This window comes from Patiria miniata, unplaced genomic scaffold (genome assembly GCF_015706575.1).
Source record: "Patiria miniata isolate m_02_andy unplaced genomic scaffold, ASM1570657v1 HiC_scaffold_27, whole genome shotgun sequence".
Lineage (NCBI taxonomy): Eukaryota > Metazoa > Echinodermata > Asteroidea > Valvatida > Asterinidae > Patiria > Patiria miniata.
The window spans coordinates 4435457-4456624 of record NW_024037066.1 but is presented as its reverse complement, the minus strand read 5'-3'; the positions used below and the strand labels follow the sequence as shown (position 1 = coordinate 4456624).

At 41.0% G+C, this 21168-nt stretch overlaps 2 protein-coding genes across 2 annotated transcripts; one reads left to right on the top strand and one right to left on the bottom strand.

The window, feature by feature from the left end:
- Positions 1 to 250: 250 nt before the first annotated feature.
- Positions 251 to 5591, bottom strand: LOC119734519. Its single transcript, XM_038208051.1, has 8 exons — positions 5409 to 5591; positions 4685 to 4748; positions 3781 to 3902; positions 3119 to 3182; positions 2197 to 2318; positions 1557 to 1641; positions 649 to 713; positions 251 to 454 (listed from the first exon to the last, which is right to left on the bottom strand). The coding sequence occupies exons 1-8, from the start codon at positions 5461 to 5463 to the stop codon at positions 393 to 395; spliced, it is 639 nt and encodes a 212-aa protein (XP_038063979.1). The 5' UTR covers positions 5464 to 5591; the 3' UTR covers positions 251 to 392.
- A 3100-nt stretch (positions 5592 to 8691) lies between these two features.
- Positions 8692 to 12722, top strand: LOC119734215. The gene is made up of 5 exons (XM_038207579.1): positions 8692 to 8732; positions 9537 to 9652; positions 10203 to 10287; positions 11121 to 11194; positions 11389 to 12722. Exons 1-5 carry the CDS (start codon positions 8695 to 8697, stop codon positions 11448 to 11450), a joined length of 375 nt encoding a protein of 124 aa, XP_038063507.1. The 5' UTR covers positions 8692 to 8694; the 3' UTR covers positions 11451 to 12722.
- The last annotated feature ends 8446 nt before the right edge of the window (positions 12723 to 21168 follow it).

Genomic DNA, 21168 nt, shown 5'->3' with positions numbered 1-21168 from the left:
TTAATACTCAGGAACACGTCTGTTATTTTTGCCGCTGTTTTTTTTCCTTCAAAATCTACCATCATGGTTTGTAATGTTTGAATATGTAGTAAATTTGAATCAAATATTGAGTATCAGAAACAATTTGTCACACACGCTGGACAAACGGCTTAAAAATAATCACCCCAAAATACCACCTTTAAACCTGAGGAGAAAAACAGCAAAATTACTTCAAGACAAAGAATAAATCAAATCAAGATAAAATGAACGACTTCGCTACTAATTCTACGTTAACTAAGCCGGGCACCATGCCCGTTCAGGCCGTGTATCTTGCCGTGTTCTCTAGCAATATTCCACGATTTCCTCCCAGTAGCATCCCTCGTGGCAACATTACTCATGGATGTTGTTGGCCCTTACGCCTTGCCAGCGGGACGTGGCCTGAAGGAAGTGGCATCATCCTCAGCCTGAAACTCATCTGTAAAAAATACAATATACATTTTGTTTCAATCGTAGATTCTTATGAACAATGTACACGTACTTTTTGACTGGACTCAGAACCAAACTTGTGATTTACTCATGTACTCTGACCCGTAAAGGACTTGACTATACAACACATCTTTCGAAAGAAGGATCTAGACATAAGCTCGGCCTATCATTCGAACAAAATACCTGATTTGTGTTCATCTCGCTTGTGGTAGGGGTGTATGTGGAAGCCCCACTGGATGCGGTCCTTCCTGTATACGAAACACAATAGGAGGTCTCAGTTACTAGCATGGACATAGGACCTATCTACACCTACTGATGAAGGCATTTGGCTAAAAATAAAATGGGTCAGCGGAAAGGCCCAAAAAAACTTCAAACATCTAATTCTCCGTTTAAATATAACATGCGGATTGAAAATCACTTGGATTCAACAAATCGCATGTTTTCCCCCGTTTACCAAAGTATAACATGTTAACTTTTTAAAGGGACATTGCGCCCAAGAGGGCTACAAAACGTGCTTAAACGAAATGATGTTAATTGGAAAGAGCATTTAGCAATAGGGTATAAACGTCCACACAAACATTCCATAAAAACTTGACGTTTTTGTGTTCATCTTTCGAGACCATGCGAGAATGAATTTTGAGGGTCAACGTTTTGACTCTCAAAAACGAGCTGTCGGGTGCTAGTCGTGATTCCTGCCGCACATGTTCCACCGGTACATCGCTTTCTGCGGACGTGCGAAAACCAACATTTGTGTATTGGTGCACGTACGTGTACCTTACATTGAAGGACACGGCTAGAAAATACGAAAGTAATGCCCCTTTTAGTTAGCCAGCTAGCTATTTGATTTTACGCTCAATGGGCAAGTGATAGCGGAAACTATATGCTGAGCATAATCGTGGTAAACAGAGAAAATGCGTGCTTAGCAATATCAGGTAACCAACCAAAATGCCATGGAATTTATACTGCTTGTGACTGGTTGTAAACCGTTTTCTGCTTAGGAAGTAAATTTTCTAAGCATTATCTTCCGCTCAGCAAATCATAAAGATTAGGATTTCTTTTAATGTAACAAAAATATAATGAAATTATCTTACAGGCCTGGTGGGAATGCGTCCATGGTCTCTCCGTATTCCTTGCTGTCAATCGCTTGCATTAAAGCTTCCAATGACTTGGCGTCATCTGAATGTCAGAATGCAAACATCGAGAAAAAAATGGTCAGAAATACAAAGGATGTTACACTATATGAACCATGTGACCAGTTATACTAACGGTTATCTCAAACATTTAATCATCCTTTGCATGTTAGTTTGCTCATAATAAGCCTTTAAATGCCAAAAGTCCATTCTCAACATTTTCACTTCGTTACCACGGGACGTTTGACAAACTTCGTACAGCGCCTTTACATACACGGACTACATCATGTTAGTATGATAAGGGCCTTGAAACGAATTTAAAAATGACAGATATATGCAAGTATTCTTTCCTCTAAATTGTAGGCAAATGAGGAAATAGTTTGCAGTTTTTGTTTTTGTTTGTTTTGAAAGTAATCTGTAATGTTTCAATCGTTCTTATGAACAATTATTTATGTACATTTACTTTGTGACTGGACTCCGAACCAAACTGTGATTTACTCATGTACATGTACTCTGACTCGTAATGGACTTGACTAGAAACAACACTGGTTTCGAAATAAGGGTCTAGACATAAACAAGGTCTATCATTAAAACAAATTACCTGATTTCACGTTGCTTTCATCTCGTTTGTGAGGCAGGTGTAAGTGGACGTGGGGTAAACCCCAGGCGATGTGGGGCAGGTGTACGTGGACGTGCGGAAAGCCCCATTGGATGCGGTTCTTCCTGTATACGAAACACATGTGGAGGTCTCAGTTAATAGCAGTTATGGACATGTGGGACTAATCTGGGCCTACCGATGAAGGAATTTGGCTGCGCGAGAAGGCCTTTACATAAGATTGAAAATCATTCGGATTCAAAAAATGGCATGCTTCTCCCCGTTTGCCAAAGTATAAGCAAAATCGTAACTTTTTAAAGGGATATTACGCCCAATTGGGCTACAAAACGTGCTTTAAACGAAATGGAGCATTTAGCATTAGGATATATACGTCCACACAAACATCTTGTAAAAACTGGGCGTATTGTGGTCATCTTGCGAGACCCATGCGAGAATGAATTTTTTGGGTCAACATTTTGACTCTCAAAAACGAGCTGTGGTGCTAGTCTTGATACCTGCCGCACATGCTCCACCGTTTCATGGCATTCGACGGACGTGCGAAAAACAACATTAGTGTGTTGGTGCTGTGTGTATTACGTGTCGCACGTACGTGTACCTTACACTGAAGGACACGGCTGGAAATACGTAAGTAATGCCCCTTTAAGTTAGCTAGCTAGCTATTTGATTTTACGATCAATGGGCAAGTGATAGCGGAAACTATGTGCTGAGCATAATCGTGGTAAGCAGAGAAACTACTTGCTTAGCAAAATTAGGTATTAAGCAACCAAAATGCCATTGGATTTATACTGCTTGTGACTGGTTGCCAACTGTTTTCTGCTAAGTAAGTAAAGGCATTATTTTCCGCTCAGCAGATAATAAAGCTTATGATTTTAAATATATATCTATACCAATGATGAAATTAACTTACAGGGTCGCTCCGTTTTCATTGCTGTTAATCGCTTGCATTAAGGCTTCCAATTCCTTGCTGTCATCTGTATGTCAGAATGCAAACATCGAAAAAAGAAAAAATGTCGCAACTACAAAAGGATTTTACCATGGGCGTCACGAAGGGGGCAAGGGGGCGCTTTCCACCCCTGGAAAAAAGTGACACTCTGTTTATTTCAGTCCTTGCTATTTACGTTTGCTGCATGTTGAACCTCAGAAGTGTCTCCAATTCCTAATTATAAGATAAGAGAGGCACATATACGATGCATATTCATCTTCCTCCCACCGATTCGATGCTGCAAAATTTCGGCCGGCGGTGCCTGTGTTACAGCATCAACATTGAAAGGGGGCGGTTCATTGATAAATGCATCTGTGTCTACGAAGAACGAACGTAAGTACATGAAATGTTAGCAGGTAAATACTTTGCAGTTTTTGGTTTTGTTTGTTTTGAAAGTAATCTGTAATATTTCAATCGTTCTTATGAACAATTATTTATGTACATTTACTTTGTGACTGGACTCCGAACCAAACTTGTGATTTACTCATGTAGGCCTACTCTGACTCTTAATGGACTCGACTAGAAACAACACTGGTTTCGAAATAAGGGTCTAGACATAAACAAGGTCTATCATTAAAACAAATTACCTGATTTCACGTTGCTTTCATCTCGTTTGTGAGGCAGGTGTAAGTGGACGTGTGGTAAACCCCAGGCGATGTGGGGCAGGTGTACGTGGACGTGCGGAAAGCCCCATTGGATGCGGTTCTTCCTGTATACGAAACACATGTGGAGGTCTCAGTTAATAGCAGTTATGGACACGTGGGACTAATCTAGGCCTACCGATGAAGGAATTTGGCTCCGCGAGAAGGCCTTTACATAAGATTGAAAATCATTCGGATTCAAAAACTGGCATGCTTCTCCCCGGTTGCCAAAGTAAAAGTAAAATCTTAACTTTTTAAAGGGATATTACGCCCAATTGGGCTACAAAACGTGCTTTAAACGAAATTTGAGCATTTAGCATTAGGATATATACGTCCACACAAACATCTTGTAAAAACTGGGAGTATTCTGGTAATCTTGCGAGACCCATGCGAGAATGAATTTTTGGGGTCAACATTTTGACTCTCAAAAACGAGCTGTGGTGCTAGTCTTGATACCGTTTCATGGCATTCGACGGACGTGCGAAAAACAACATTTGTGTGTTGGTGCTGTGTGTATTACGTGTCGCACGTACCGTGTACCTTACACTGAAGGACACGGCTGGAAATACGTAAGTAATGCCCCTTTAAGTTTGCTAGCTAGCTATTTGATTTTACGCTCAATGGGCAAGTGATAGCGGAAAGCATGTGCTGAGCATAATCGTGGTAAGCAGAGACTACTTGCTTAGCAAAATTAGGTATTAAGCAACCAAAATGCCATTGGATTTATACTGCTTGTGACTGGTTGCCAACTGTTTTCTGCTAAGTAAGTAAAGGCATTATTTTCCGCTCAGCAGATAATAAAGCTTATGATTTTAAATATATATTTATACCAATGTTGAAATTAACTTACAGGGTCGCTCCGTTTTCATTGCTGTTAATCGCTTGCATTAAGGCTTCCAATTCCTTGCTGTCATCTGTATGTCAGAATGCAAACATCAAAAAAAGAAAAAATGTCACAACTACAAAAGGATGTTACCATGGGCGTCACGAGGGGGGCAAGGGGGCGCTAATTTTTTCCACCCCTGGAAAAAAAGGTGACACTGTTTATTTCAGTCCTTGCTATTTACATTTGCTGCATGTTGAACGTCAGAAGTGTCTCCAATTCCTAATTATAAGATAAGAGTGGCACATATACGATGCATATTCATCTCCCTCCCACCGATTCGATGCTGCAAATTTCGGCCGGCGGTGCTGTGTTACAGCATCAACATTGAAAGGGACGGTTCATTGATAAATGCATCTTTGTCTACGAAGTACGAACGTAAATACATGAAATGTTAGCAGGTATCAAAACGTTGTTTCAAATTTCAAAGGATCCGACGATCGTAATGATGGTGATGGAATTGGTCCATGATGTGTTCAACCTATCGCGCGCTATAACCAATCTGATAGCGATGACTGATCATGGGTGCTGTTAATATTTCATTACAGACATCCTATTGAGTCGGTCAGTCAGTCAGTTAATTAGTCAGTCAGTCAGGTACATACAGAGAAGACTCTAGGCTGGCCCCGGACAAAAAAAATCAATGCAATGTGAGAACTCAGAAACAGAAACTGAAAATGACATAACCAACCTGCCAGAGCAACTGCAGCACAGGCTCCCAGCATAAGAACTATGAGGAGATTCATGATGATGACGACGAGGTAGCAAAGGCTTTGCAGAACTCCGAATCAACTGTAGCAATAACGGTGGTAGTGATGTAGCCTAGTGGTAGCGAACTAGGGCTAACTATCGGCCTTATATAGATTTCAGCCCCACAGGGAATCTGCAACCAAAAGAAAAAAAGTACTTGAGATTGTTTGCCGATCGGAAACATGTTTGTAGAGGTGATAGCAATTTCCCCTCAGAGCGGCAAAGGGAGTTTGCCTATTTTAGCCAACATGTTTGCTTTTGTCGAAAGTAAAAAGTTTCAGTCTGAGATGAAACATAACAGTGGTAATTATTTTCTTCATTTCCGTCGTTTACCTATTCATCGTGCTTGTTTGTTCTAACGTAGATCAAAATTGATATCATCAAACAACTCGATCCATCAAAATTATATGTACTTCGTACCTTAATAATCAGAATTCTTCTAAACACATAATTAATATTTACATTATGTGGACACACTACTCCAACAAAAGTTTCTAGACTAAGTGTTGTCCGATTGTAATTGCATAGATTGTGCTGGTATTCTGGACTAGCATTTTGTCTAAGTTTTTACCTTTATCATCTATTTTTTGGTCCTGCACTTGTCCTTAAATTTCCTTGTCAACCTAACCATACCCTATCCCCTCCCTTCCTGGCCTCTTCATTTCATTTACCCCGTTTTTTTCCTCAAACTAATTGTTTTATTCTCATATTTCTTGGTCTATAAGAGTTCTTGAAGTGCTACATTCCGCCAACCGATTGTTCCCTGTCACCCCAACCCCACGGAGTCTATAGTCCAATTAGTAGTGGTACCAGACTACAATGGGGGGGGGGGGGGAAATAGAAGCAAGGAATTATTATATACTCTGATGATATCCAAAATCTAAGGGGAAATTAAAGGAAGAGCCCAATAACTAAATGGCGACTAAAAAAAAGCCCCCATTCTGCAGTTTGATACATCTTCTCATGTCTTATTCCTGAAAACGACTTCACTTCTAAGTTGCTTATTTCCGGACCATCTTGTTGTACACCATTCTGCGGTTTGATACATTTTCTCATTCATACGTACGACTACACTTCTAAGTTGTTGTAGAGGCTTATTTCCGGACCAATTATGACAATGGCTACGTGGGGGTGTACACGTGCTTAATTTAAGTTACTTACTTTCCCCTTAGATTTAAGATATCGTCAGATTATATTTTGACTGCCCCCCAAAAATATTTCCTTGTCCCCAATTGACCCTCCCCCATTTTGTGAGTCTGGTGCTGCCACTGATTGGACTATAGACTCTGTGGCGGCGGGAGGGGGGGGGGGTGATAGGGAACAATCGGATGGCGGAATGTACATTACATTTACATTGACATTACTCTTACATTTGGATAAGGAATTGCGAGAATATAAGACAATTAGTTTGAGGACAAAACGGGGTGAAGTGGAACCTAAAGATGTGATGACAATGGGCTGAATATTTGGGTCATGGTGCAGTGGTGATGAAATATTAAAAAGTGAAAGGAAGCGGTGAGGAAGGGTGGAGTAGGGCATGGTTGGGTTAAAAAGGAAAATGTAAGGACAAGAGCAGTACCAGGAATGGAGGATGTAGGTAAAAGAAAGAAAGGCAGGGCTACTCCAAAATACCAGCACATTCTATCCAATTACAATCGGACGGCTCTATACAAACGTTTCTTGAAGTAGTGTGTCCACATAACGTAAATATTAATCACGTGTTTAAAAAATTCTGATTATTAAGGTGAGAAGTGTATTTACTTTGTGAGTTTAATGGATTGAGTTGTTTGATTATATCAATTTTGATCTACGTCAGAACAACAAGGGTGATCGACGACGGAAATATAGAAAAATAATTACCAATTACCATTGCCCCCCCCCCTGCCAATTGTAGTCTGGTGCCGCTACTAATTGGACTATAGACTCCGTGGGGTTGGGGTGACAGGGAACAATCGGTTGGCGGAATGTGGCACTTCAAGAACTCTTATAGACAAAGAAATATGAGAATAAAACAATTAGTTTGAGGGAAAAAACGGGGTAAATGAAATGAAGAGGCCAGGAAGGGAGGGGATAGGGTATGGTTAGGTTGACAAGGAAATGTAAGGACAAGTGCAGGGCCAAAAAATAGATGATAAAGGTAAAAACTTAGACAAAATGCTAGTCCAGAATACCAGCACAATCTATGCAATTACAATCGGACAACACTTAGTCTAGAAACTTTTGTTGGAGTAGTGTGTCCACATAATGTAAATATTAATTATGTGTTTAGAAGAATTCTGATTATTAAGGTAAGAAGTACATATAATTTGTCAGTTTGATGGATCGAGTTGTTTGATGATATCAATTTTGATCTACGTTAGAACAAACAAGCACGATGAATAGGTAAACGACGGAAATGAAGAAAAATAATTACCACTGTTATGTTTCATCTCAGATTGAAACTTTTTTAATTTCGACAAAAGCAAACATGTTGGCTAAAATAGGCAAACTCCCTTGCCGCTCTGAGGGGAAATTGCTATCACCTCTACAAACATGTTTCCGATCGGCAAACAATCTCAAGTACTTTTTTCCTTTTGGTTGCAGATTCCCTGTGGGGCTGGAATCTATATAAGGCCGATAGTTAGCCCTAGTTCGCTACCACTAGGCTACATCACTACCACCGTTATTGCTACAGTTGATTCGGAGTTCTGCAAAGCCTTTGCTACCTCGTCGTCATCATCATGAATCTCCTCATAGTTCTCATGCTGGGAGCCTGTGCTGCAGTTGCTCTGGCAGGTTGGTTATATCATTTTCAGTTTCTGTTTCTGAGTTCTCACATTGCATTGAATTTTTTTTGTCCGGGGCCAGCCTAGAGTCTTCTCTGTATGTACCTGACTGACTGACTAATTAACTGACTGACTGACCGACTCAATAGGATGTCTATAATAAAATATGAACAGCATCCATGATCAGTCATCGCTATCTGATTGGTTATAGCGCGCGATAGGTTAAACACATCATGGACCAATTCCATCAACATCATTACGATCATCGGATCCTTTGAAATTTGAAACAACGTTTTGATACCTGCTAACATTTCATGTACTTACGTTCGTACTTCGTAGACACAGATGCATTTATCCCCTTCGTGACGCCCATGGTAACATCCTTTTGTAGTTGTGACAATTTTTCTTTTTTTGATGTTTGCATTCTGACATACAGATGACAGCAAGGAATTCGAAGCCTTAATGCAAGCGATTAACAGCAATGAAAACGGAGCGACCCTGTACGTTCATTTCATCATTGGTATAGATATATATTTAAGATCATCAGCTTTATTATCTGCTGAGCGGAAAATAATGCCTTTACTTACTTAGCAGAAAACAGTTGGCAACCAGTCACAAGCAGTATAAATCCAATGGCATTTTGGTTGCTTAATACCTAATTTTGCTAAGCAAGTAGTTTCTCTGCTTACCACGATTATGCTCAGCACATAGTTTCCGCTATCACTTGCCCATTGAGCGTAAAATCAAATAGCTAGCTAGCTAACTTAAAGGGGCATTACTTACGTATTTCCAGCCGTGTCCTTCAGTGTAAGGTACACGTACGTGCGACACGTAATACACACAGCACCAACACACTAATGTTGTTTTTCGCACGTCCGTCGAATGCCATGAAACGGTGGAGCATGTGCGGCAGGTATCAAGACTAGCACCACCGCTCGTTTTTGAGAGTCAAAATGTTGACCCCCAAAATTCATTCTCGCATGGGTCTCGCAAGATTACCAGAATACGCCCAGTTTTTACAAGATGTTTGTGTGGACGTATATATCCTAATGCTAAATGCTCCATTTCGTTTAAAACACGTTTTGTAGCCCAATTGGGCGTAATATGCCTTTAAAAAGGTAAGATTTTGCTTATACTTTGGCAAACGGGGAGAAGCATGCCATTTTTTGAATCCGAATGATTTTCAATCTTATGTAAAGGCTTTCTCGCGGAGCCAAATTCCTTCATCGGTAGGCCTAGATTAGTCCCACAGTCATGTCCATAACTGCTATTAACTGAGACCTCCACATGTGTTTCGTATACAGGAAGAACCGCATCCAATGGGGCTTTCCGCACGTCCACGTACACCTGCCCCACATCGCCTGGGGCCACGTCCACTTACACCTGCCTCACAAACGAGATGAAAGCAACGTGAAATCAGGTAATTTGTTTTAATGATAGACCATGTTTATGTCTAGACCCTTATTTCGAAACCAGTGTTGTTTCTAGTCGAGTCCATTACGAGTCAGAGTACATGAGTAAATCACAAGTTTGGTTCGGAGTCCAGTCACAAAGTAAATGTACCTAAATAATTGTTCATAAGAACGATTGAAACATTACAGATTACTTTCAATACAAACAAAAACAAAAACTGCAAAGTATTTCCTCATTTTCCTACAATTTAGAGGAAAGAATACTTGCATATATCTGTCATTTTTAAATTCGTTTCAAGGCCCTTATCATACTGACATGATGTAGTCCGTGTATGTAAAGGCGCTATACGAAGTTTGTCAAACGTCCCGTGGTAACGAAGTGAAAATGTTCAGAATGGACTTTTGGTATTTAAAGGCTTATTATGAGCAAACTAACATGCAAAGGATGATTAAATGTTTGGGATAACCGTTAGTATAACTGGTCACATGGTTCATATAGTGTAACATCCTTTGTATTTGTGACCATTTTTTTCTCGATGTTTGCATTCTGACATTCAGATGACGCCAAGTCATTGGAAGCTTTAATACAAGCGATTGACAGCAAGGAATACGGAGAGACCATGGACGCATTCCCACCAGGCCTGTAAGATAATTTCATTATAATTATTGTACATTAAAAAAAAATCCATCCTTTATGATCTGCTGAGCGGAAGATAATGCTTAGCAAAATTACTTCCTAAGCAGAAAACGGTGGACAATCAGTCACAAGCAGTATTAATCCCATGGCATTTTGGTTGGCTACCTGGTATTGCTAAGCACGCATTTTCTCTGCTTACCACGATTATGCTCAGCACATAGTTTCCGCTGTCACTTGCCCATTGAGCATAAATTAAATAGCTCGTTAGCCTACTTAAAGGGGCATTACTTACGTATTTTCTAGCCGTGTCCTTCAATGTATTCACGTACGTGCACCAATACACAAATGTTGTTTTTCGCACGTCCGCAGAAAGCGATGTACCGGTGGAACATGTGCGGCAGGAATCACGGCTAGCACCCGACAGCTCGTTTTTGAGAACGGTTGACCCTCAAAATTCATACTCGCATGATCTCGAAAGATGAACACAAAAACGTCAATTTTTATGGAATGTTTGTGTGGACGTTTATACCCTATTGCTAAATGCTCTTTCCAATTAACATAATTTCGTTTAAACACGTTTTGTAGCCCTCTTGGGCGCAATGTCCCTTTAAAAAGTTAACATGTTATACTTTGTTAAACGGGGAAAACATGCGATTTGTTGAATCCAAGTGATTTTCAATCCGCATTTTTTATATTAACGGAGAATTAGATGTTTGAAGTTTTTTAAAGGCCTTTCCGCTGACCCATTTTATTTTTAGCCAAATGCCTTCATCAGTAGGTGTAGATAGGTCCTATGTCCATGCTAGTAACTGAGACCTCCGATTGTGTTTCGTATACAGGAAGAACCGCATCCAGTGGGGCTTGCCGCACGTCCACATACACCCCTACCACAAGCGAGATGAACACAAATCAGGTATTTTGTTCGAATGATAGGCCGAGCTTATGTCTAGATCCTTCTTTCGAAAGATGTGTTGTATAGTCAAGTCCATTACGAGTCAGAGTACATGAGTAAATCACAAGTTTGGTTCTGAGTCCAGTCAAAAAGTACGTGTACATTGTTCCTAAGAATCTACGATTGAAACAAAATTGATATTGTATTTTTTACAGATGAGTTTCAGGCTGAGGATGATGCCACTTCCTTCAGGCCACGTCCCGCTGGCAAGGCGTAAAGGCCAACAACATCCATGAGTAATGTTGCCACGAGGGATGCTACTGGGAGGAAATCGTGGAATATTGCTAGAGAACACGGCAAGATACACGACCTGAACGGGCATGGTGCCCGGCTTAGTTAACGTAGAATTAGTAGCGAAGTTGTTCCTTTTATCTTGATTTGATTTTTTCTTTCGTCTTGAAGTAATTTTGCTGTTTTTCTCCTCAGGTTTAAAGGTGGTATTCTGGGGTGATTATTTTTAAGCCGTTTGTCCAGCGTGTGTGACAAATTGTTTCTGATACTCAATATTTGATTCAAATTTAACTATATATTCAAACACTGCAAAACATGATGGTAGATTTTGAAGGGAAAAAACAGCGGCAAAAATAACAGACAAGTTCCTGAGTATTAAACGCATGACGTAAACGTAATGGCAGAATAAGAAGGAGGGACGTTGCTTGCTGGTTCGAGCACGTACCTCCATTTTGTAAGTGCCTTTTACAAATAATATTCCTCAAATACTATGAAACTGCTATGAAGACTTTTTAGAAAAGCGTTAAAACCACACTGCAATTTCTCCACGAGGACAGACGGCTTTTAATTTTTACTTATTGTTTAATTTGTTCACGTATATATTTCAATATAAGAGAGTCGTAATTACTCTGTGAAATCAACTTCAGTTTGAAGACTGTTCGAACCATTTTAAGAAACTTTAGTAGCAAAAGCTAGTTCGACGACCCGCTGCAACTGCGGTTTTACATAAAGTTATTCATAAGCATTTTTTCCAATACACGAAAGGAAGAAAGTGGCAGAGCCCTAGCTGCAAATATTACAATTAAGTTTGGCTTAAGTAGACCTTCGTCATAAAGTACGCATATCGGTTGGTAAAGTTTCGGCGTTATAACAAACTTCGGCCCGATCTAGGTACCTGAAGGTAGACCTTTTGTAATGAATCTGTCGATTAGTCACTTTTAGCAAGATACTATTACAAAACCAGCTGTGATACAGTCGCTTACTTATACGATCACGAACTTGTTATACTTCAACAAAACTTTCAATGTAATCTATTTTTGCTTTAAAGACCTAGAATAGATCGGGTTTTACTCCACAAAGTTGATCTTTAAAAGTAAAATCTTAAGACACTGTGCAGCGATTTCTATTTACAGACAGATACATCAATGTAGACTCGTATCTTACTACCGTAATTCTTTCATTGCTTCACTTTTATTTCAACTTTTCAAATTACACATTTACTGAACGACTTCATTAAATTAAGTAGCAAAGCAATCTGTGTGAGAGTGGAGTGTTTCAGAAATAACAGTGTCTTGGAATGAGGGATTAGGGTCTTGCCGAACGATGACAAGTGAACATGTACAGCAGGTGCGCTAATGTAGAATGAAAAACAACACTTTTCTGGGCTGACTAAAATGAAAATATAACAGCCTCTAGATTGGGTGAAGAAGTAGCGCTACTGACTTGTGAGAAACCAGTCCCCCCACAAATTAGTGTCATTAGGCCTACCGGCTTTAGGAGCTAATCGTCTCAAAACGCTTGTCATCTCAGCCCTCCAAACTATAAAGTGCATGATCGTCCGGTTTGAACAGCGCCACCATTAGAAGATGCAGGTACCAATAAGAACGACCTTGCATGCTACGCCTCTGTTAAAACATTATAGTCTGCAGCCCCAGTGGCATAACGGGGGTCCAATTCGAAGGGGAGGGGTGCTTAGGGGTCCTTATCTTAATGGAGGGGGTGGCACTCAGTGACTTTTTTTTAACTTCGCAAATCTCATTTTCACCTTTCCTAATTGGGTGTGGGCGGGACACAAAGGGAGGGGGCCCTTGAGCCCAAGAACCATGATTAAAAGCGACGCGGGCGCTGACCAGAGACCGACTAATTGTTTTGGCCTTATATAGCTGATTACTGCGCATGTGCACTCTTTACGTTATTTTTTTTTTCAGCAGCCTCATTTGGATCCCCAGAATTGTTGATTTATTTGCGAGAAGCGAAACAACAGCAGCATAGTTTGAGAGAGGGGGTGGTTCCTCCATGCGTCAATCGTTTCTAAAAAAAATGGGGGGGGGACATACCTCGATCGTAACTCATGCGAGCGCGTAGCGCGAAGCCCTAACGGCGTAGGGTTCGGGGCCCGCTTAAGGGCCCTGAAAAATTGTGGATTCTAGACGCACTGTGTTGCAATCTAAGTCAATTTCTGACCACTTTAGGCAATTTGTTTTAGCAAAAGATTATCATTTAAACATCATTTTCGAGTTTGGAGTCATTGAATCAGCTGTTCTGAGCTATAGAATATATATTAGGCTACAATTTTTATTCAGTGACGAAAAAAAGTGTGAGGGGGGGACAAACGATATGATAAAATCATGATATTCAGCTAAGAAAACAAAAAAATGGGGAAAAAGGAGGCGTCTGTAAATTGGGCTGAACCTTAGACAGCGAAGGGCTGCCTATAACGTGGGGTCTTGAACAAGTTCAAAGAAATCCCCAAAAATAAGAGATTATAGTTGTTTATGATAATTTTTTTACAGGGTAAATTTATCAGAAAGGTCCACCACGTTAGGCAACCCTTCGCCTAATTCGCCCAAAGGCCTAGTATTTGAATTTTTGGCTTTTCCGCAAAGTTGTAGAAAAGCCCGTATTTTTTTCAAGATTTCTTCCGGCCTTCACCTTGGGCCTTCATCTTGCTGGACTGCAGCAGAGGATGCAAAAAGGCAATAGCAAGACTCCAAGTGGAGTGAATTGAATGCAGTTGAGTCATTGTGCGGTCCTGACAAGCAGCCTTGCTATTGAAGTGTATTTGTCCTTGGGCAAGACACTTTATATCAATATCTGCTTCCCACCAACCCAGTAGCAAATAGATACTCGTACAGGCAGAGATGATCATTGTGTTTGAATTTTCTGTTTACAATGAAAATGTTGGTAAAACTGTTAAGCCTAAGACACACATTCACGGTTTTGGGCTACGGATCTTTACGGTTTGAAATTCGTGATAAACCGTGGGAGTACCGTATTTATCCATAGTACATCCGTGGTTATGCGTCATCTTCCTTGGGTATTCGTGGAGGGGCTACGGAAGTTTTAAACTGTTCATAACTTCCGAGGTGAACCGTCATGAACATTAATCCGTAGTGCAATGCCCTGGGACATCCATATAGGACAACCGTATTTGTTCGTAGAGTTATTCCTGGCTATTCGTGCATATTCTTGGAGATTCGTAGCTAATTTGTAGTAGAAATATCTACGAATTCGGTACGAATGTCCTACGGATATGCCCGGATGTGCTAGGGTTCTGCTAAGGTTGTTTACTACGAATATATCCACGTTTCATTCATAGGAGAACCTTCGTCATCCGTGGCCCAATCGCAGACAGCCGTGGCGTTAACGTCATTATTCTTAGTAATACCGTCGATATTCTTCACCAATCCGTCCATATTCTTGACAAAACGTGGTATATTCGTAGAGAAACCGTAGGACAGTCGTGGCCATCCGTCCTGAAACCGTAGTGCATTCTTAAAAAGTCGATTTCTCCACGAATCTCGACGGCTCATGGTGATCGATTGATTCTTTGTAAACCGTGGATATTCGTAGCTCCAACCGTGAATGTGTGACTTGGGCTTTACATAAGTTCGGGGTTCGACTTTAGCGGTGGCCCGCAAGCCTAAGTAGCCCGGCTGGCGAGGGGACAATTATTGGGCTACGGCAAAGATGAAAGGACCGGAAGAAATACATCATTCAATTCAGAGAATACACCTGTATCAATTTGTGTCTAATTTTATTATTTTTTTAGCGCAAATACAATTGATGTTTATTAAAAAACACCCACACGATTGCCTCAGGATACATGTTTTACATGTATGTACATTCCTGTTTACGAGACACTGTACAAAAGAAAAACATGTGGGTTTGCGAAAATTAAGAGTCTGCTTCAGAAGCCCGGCTAGAAGAAATGTTAAATTATAGGGCGAATTTATTTTGGAAGAAAATTGTTTCGTTTTTACTGTACCTTATAAAGTCTCGACAATGGAAAAAAAAATAATGGGATAAAGAAAAACAAAAAGTTATGTGGTGTTGACCAAGCATTCAGGGGTCGCGATTGGTTACCGACTCCCATATAGGGCTCTTCCTGGGTCTCAGATTCCCCGGCCCACCACACCTCCTTCCCTGTCCATCCATGTAACCCCGGAGGGCCAAACACCGTTAAGGGAGGAAACGAGGCGACACCCTATGCCTTGCTGCCGAGACAGCAAAAGAGCCCCGTACCTATGAGTAGATGCATAACCTGGACTTCGCAGACAGTCCCAGCCGGCGACTTAACTCATTGAGCTAAGGTCGGTTGGTATATGACGACGGGAAATTAAGACTCTTAAAGTAAATGACCGAGCGCGTGTATTGAAACCAAAAAAATGCACCGCGGTCCGTTTCGAACCCCGGACCCCGCGGTCTGTGGACGATGACCCTAACCACTAGGCTAATTGTAATCACAGTTTTCGAACCACTGAATCTTAATAATATGTAGTCGGAAACACTTGGCGGATTTTCAGCTCAATCTGCGCTCTGTATTCTAAGCTTCTAATTCCCGTTATAAACAAACGATTTAAATGACTTGTAAACGAACCTGTTTCATTTAGGCACTTTTGCTGATTTTTTTGTATTCGTATACGGTACATTCGCCGTATTTTGATTCCTGCAATGTATCGGTCTATTTCCAAAACCTGATACTCTTCAATCCTTAAATCCTTTTTTAGGAATTTCAATATGCACCACTTTACTCAGCAAACTATTCATTTTCCATCCGCCATTAACTACTTTTTTTGTTTCAAAACCTATTAACGATAAGGAAACCAAGTTATAGTACTCTCCACTGATTCCTGAAGAAGTTCTGCAAGTTTACAAATATATTTTGCTAAATATTAACTTTGTTGATATATAAAACAATGAAACTATAGTTATTTATTCCTCATATTCCTATGTTGGCCTATACAATTATTGATATGTACCCTTGTTTAACTTTGCATGTAAATCTTTTTCTCTGAATTTGCTTGATTGTCACTTGGTTTCTGAACATTAGGCCTATGGTGTTTATAGGGCCCATGCCCATACACAAACTGTGTTTTCTAATGGATTCCTCTACTGATTTCACTCTTTGTTGGATGTGCAATATACATTATGTATTACAACACACTGATTTGTGAACACTGGAAATAAATGAACTGAACTGAAATGACTTATAGCGAAACGTTTTAACAGGTAAGTCCATGTTGCAGTATATAACCACTGACTACTCGATGTCCTCTCCTCTTTCCTTTCACTTTGACCTCGTGTCTGCTTTAAGAATTTTAAGCTAACACTTGTAAGAAAGGTTCGATTTTCACTATCGTTTTTTCAATCACGAATTGCCAAATTATCTTGCTGAAGGCATTTCGAAAGCGGCGGGCCCGGCTCACCGTACGAGTGCCCGTATTATAACATAGTCGAGGGACGCGACGGTAGCTGACTGGTATGAGCATGTATGGAGCATGTTATGTTGTCACGATGTGTCTTCTATTCCTAGTATGTTTATTTCATTGGTTTCACCGTGGAAGAGTTGCTTTCAAGATACGGTCTTTGTTTCACGACGAGTGTAGCGCACTGTTCGTATCGTACGAGTCCTCCGTTACGTAACTTTTTTGTTCAATGTGAATGGGAAGCCTTCGCCTGTTCAACTTCTCCGCTTTTGTTCCAATATCGTGATACAAGAGCGAATGGGGCATATACTGGCTTGTATCAACCTGCGCTTGGGCGGTGTAGGCCTGTTGCATGGAAAGAAAGATACATATCGAAACTCAGTGTGTCTGCATGTCGCCCAAAACACCTTTTAGACATAATGACGTCACGCTTTGTTTGCTTTACTATGAGAGCCAAAGCTGAATCAGATGTAGGATATGAATCTGATGAAATTAATATTACAGCACAAAATTAAAGCAATTAGAATGTGTTATTGACGCTCCCTATCAATGGTATTATTTTAGGGTGTCTTAAAAACACATATTGCAAGTCAGATGGGAGCAGCTAAAAAAGCGTCATTTACGACGTGTTTGGACAATGTGTGATCTGAGGCTATTTCTGACCACTTTAACCAAATCCTCTTTTGGAGGAAAAGATGGTGGTGTACGCATGCAGTGCCTGCCTTTATTGCGACGCCATGGCCCCCGTTGGCCCCCCTGGATCCACCCTTGCCAACCTATATCATGTCTTATATGCAAAAGTGAAGAATGAACTCTTCTACAGTGAGAAACTTAGCGATTTCATTGTTGTTGGGGAGGGGATTGATTAAAAGCCGAAAATATCACAGGTTCAATTGTTAAAGACGCGTCCCCTCGCTGCGTTTCACCTCTATAATTGACTGTCCAATTGCTATTTTCCTAGAATCCAACGACGTTTAGAAACTGACTTATTTCTTCGAAATATTGGCTGTCAGATATTAATTCAGCTCACGCAGGGTGGGTTTGTTTGTGTGCAAAATGAAAACTCCCTTTTTTCAGAGTGTAGCAGACGCCCAAAATTGGAATAAAAGTAAATTTTCTCTTTAAACAAAAGATGCACATCGAAAACTAGTCAGTCTAAAAGAAAAGGTATGTAAACAGCACGGGGTGTCATCTTTAATGTCGCTTCCCCCACAAACCGTGCACACCCGCGGGGGTTGCCTGCGGAATACGAAAAGTTCTGCAAAGTGTCTGTCCGAAGAAATTTCGAAAGCCGCACCGGCGGGCGGCGGGCGGCGGGCGGCGGGCGGCGGGCGGCGGACCGGTTCACCGTACGGTGTCTCGTCCCCAATCCCTGGTTTGTTGTAACACTGCACAGAGAGGTTTTGGTCTCGCGCCAGCGACTCGAATGATCAAACCACAAATGCATTCACAATGGTTCGCAGTGGAAAAGTTACTTTCTTTGACTTTTGAGAGCAACGCACTATTTATAATTTGCTCTCCCGCCGTTACATAACTTTTTTTGTGAACACGAAGTCGTCAGCTCAACTTTTCCCCTTTTGTTCCAACATCGCGATACAAAGAGCAAATAGAGCACACACCGCTTTATCCGATCAACCTGCATTGAGACGGTTTTCAGGTCTGTTGCATTGGAAGCGAGATACGTTATTGAACAGAAACGGCCAAGCAAGTACACCTTTTCAAAGCCCCTTCTAAATTATCGAACGACCTACTGTTCATAAACTGGGCAGGGATGTGATACGTTCATATCTTCCGCAAGAGCTTACCATTACTGACTTTTTTATACCAAAACATGGAAATGATAATCTATGGAGCATGTTATGTTCCTGTTATATTGGTCACAATGTGTCGACTATTCCTGGTATAGTTTGTTTTCAGACCGAGGGAGAGGTTTCGGTCTCGCGCGAGCGACTCGTGAGCTTTGTTTCCGGCCGAAGACGATTGTTCACCTTTTCTTTGCAGAGGATCAAATAATTGGTTTCACTGTGAAAGAGTTGCTTTCAAGATACGGTTTTTGTTTCACGACTGGTGTAGCGCACTGTTCGTGTTAGCCCTCCATTACGTAACACAAAAAGTTACGTAACTTCTTTTGTTCAAAGCATATACGTTATATTGCAATGTGAATGGGAAGCCTTCGCCTGTTCAACTTCTCCGCTTTCGTTCCAACATCGCGATACAAGAGCGAATGGTCATATACGGGCTTGTATTAACCTGTGCTTGGGCGGTGCAGGCCTGTTGCATGGAAAGAAAGATACATGCATACGGTATTGAAACTCAGTGTCTGCATGTCGCCCAAATGACTTATACTGAGACATAATGACGTCACGCTTTGTTTATTATGTGCGCTTTGCTGTGAGAGACAAAGTTGAATAGGATGTAGGATGTGAATCTGATGAAATTAATACTACAGCACAAAATTAAAGCAATAATATTAGAACGTGTTATATCTACGCCCCCAATGCTATTATTTTAGGGTGTCTGTATTGCAAGTTAGATGGGAGCTGCTAAAAAGCGTCATTTACGACACATCTTTGGACGTTTTTTCTCCTTTGTTTCTTTAAATGTATATACAATTATCTTCTAGTTCTTTCTTTATCACTGTTTTTCTTTGAAATACTGCTCAATCCCCCCCCAAAGCATGTTTATTATTATTAATATTTTGGGGGCATGCAAATAAGAAGCTTTTTATTTCAGGTTGCGTTTGCGCTCATTACAAACAGACACGCCGAGCATCTGAACTGTTTTCCAATCCATTAATATCGGAAATTGACTGTCCAATTGCTATTTTCCTAGTCAAACGACGTTTAGAAACCGTGAGCACACCCGCGGGGATTGCCTGCGGAATATGAAAAGGTCTTCAAAATGTCTGACCGAAGAAATTTCGAAAGCCGCACCTGCGGGCGGCGGCGGGCCGGTTCACCGTACGGCGTGTCATCACAATCCCTGGTTTGGTGTAAGACTGCAAGGAGAGGTTTCGGTCTCGCGAGAGCGACTCGAAGTATTGTTTCCGAAGGAACAAACCACAAATGCATGTACAATGGCTCACCGCGGAAAAGTTACCTAATACTTTCTTTTACTTTTGGGTGCAACGCACTATTCACAATGCGCTCTCCCTTTTTTGTGGACGCGAAGTCGCCACTGAATTCAACTTCTTCGCTTTTGTTCCAACATTGCAAAACAAAGAGCGAATACAGCACACACCGCTTTACCCGATCAACCTGTATTTGGACGGTACAATGTATTCGGGGATGTTGCATTGGAAGCGAGATACGGTATTGAAACTATAGAAAAGAAACGCCCAAGCAAGTTCACTTTTTTCCAAGCCCCTTCTAATTATGGAACAACCTACTGTTCATAAACTTGGCAGGGATGTGATAGGTTCATATCTTCCAGAAGAGCTTACGATTACTGACTTCTTTTTTATACCAAAACATGGATATGATGACCTTTTTTATTTCCCGAAACAAACATTCCCTGGTTTATCGCAGCTTTTTGTAAAACACGAATCAATGACTTCGATCGCATAATTATAGCGAGTTGAAAAACTCAAGATTTATAAAGTGGAATACATGCATTTGGCTCTGTCAAGATGCCACAGTTGAATAGGGACATGAATGTCCCGGACATTCATGCGCAACGGCAGATCCGGGGGGGGGGGCGCAACGGGGGCCATGCCCCCCCCCCAAAAAAAAATCAACCTTTTTTTTTGGTTTAAACTGACGTCGCAAAAAGGCAGCCACCTGCGTACATCATTAAAATTGCGCCACCATGCACCGATGCCATATTGCCCCCTTGCTTTTCATATCAAATTTGGGGCGGAACATTCAAGTGGACCGTTCCCACTTTATCAGGGAACAAACAAAAAGGTTTGGCCCACCCTAAAAAAAAACCCACTGCGTCCTGGATTTGGCCTTATACATACGTGGGCGCGAGACCAGTACTGGGCTAAACGGTCGCGCGACATGCAACGAATTGTTGATTGCAAGAAGTGAAACAAAAGAAGAATGGTTTGAGAGAGGGGTGGTTCCTGCATCGAGAGTGAAGTTGAATAGGCAATTCGGCGGAACAATCAACGAGCTAGAAAATTACGTAACAGAGTGCGCTGTCCATAGTGTAACGCCCGATATTGGAAGAGAAAGTAAGGTGTGTTCGAATTCCTTGATACTGTTAGTGATTGGAAAGAATTCGGGTACATTGTTCAATGACGATTATTTGTGGCGATACTCTCAGTCAGTT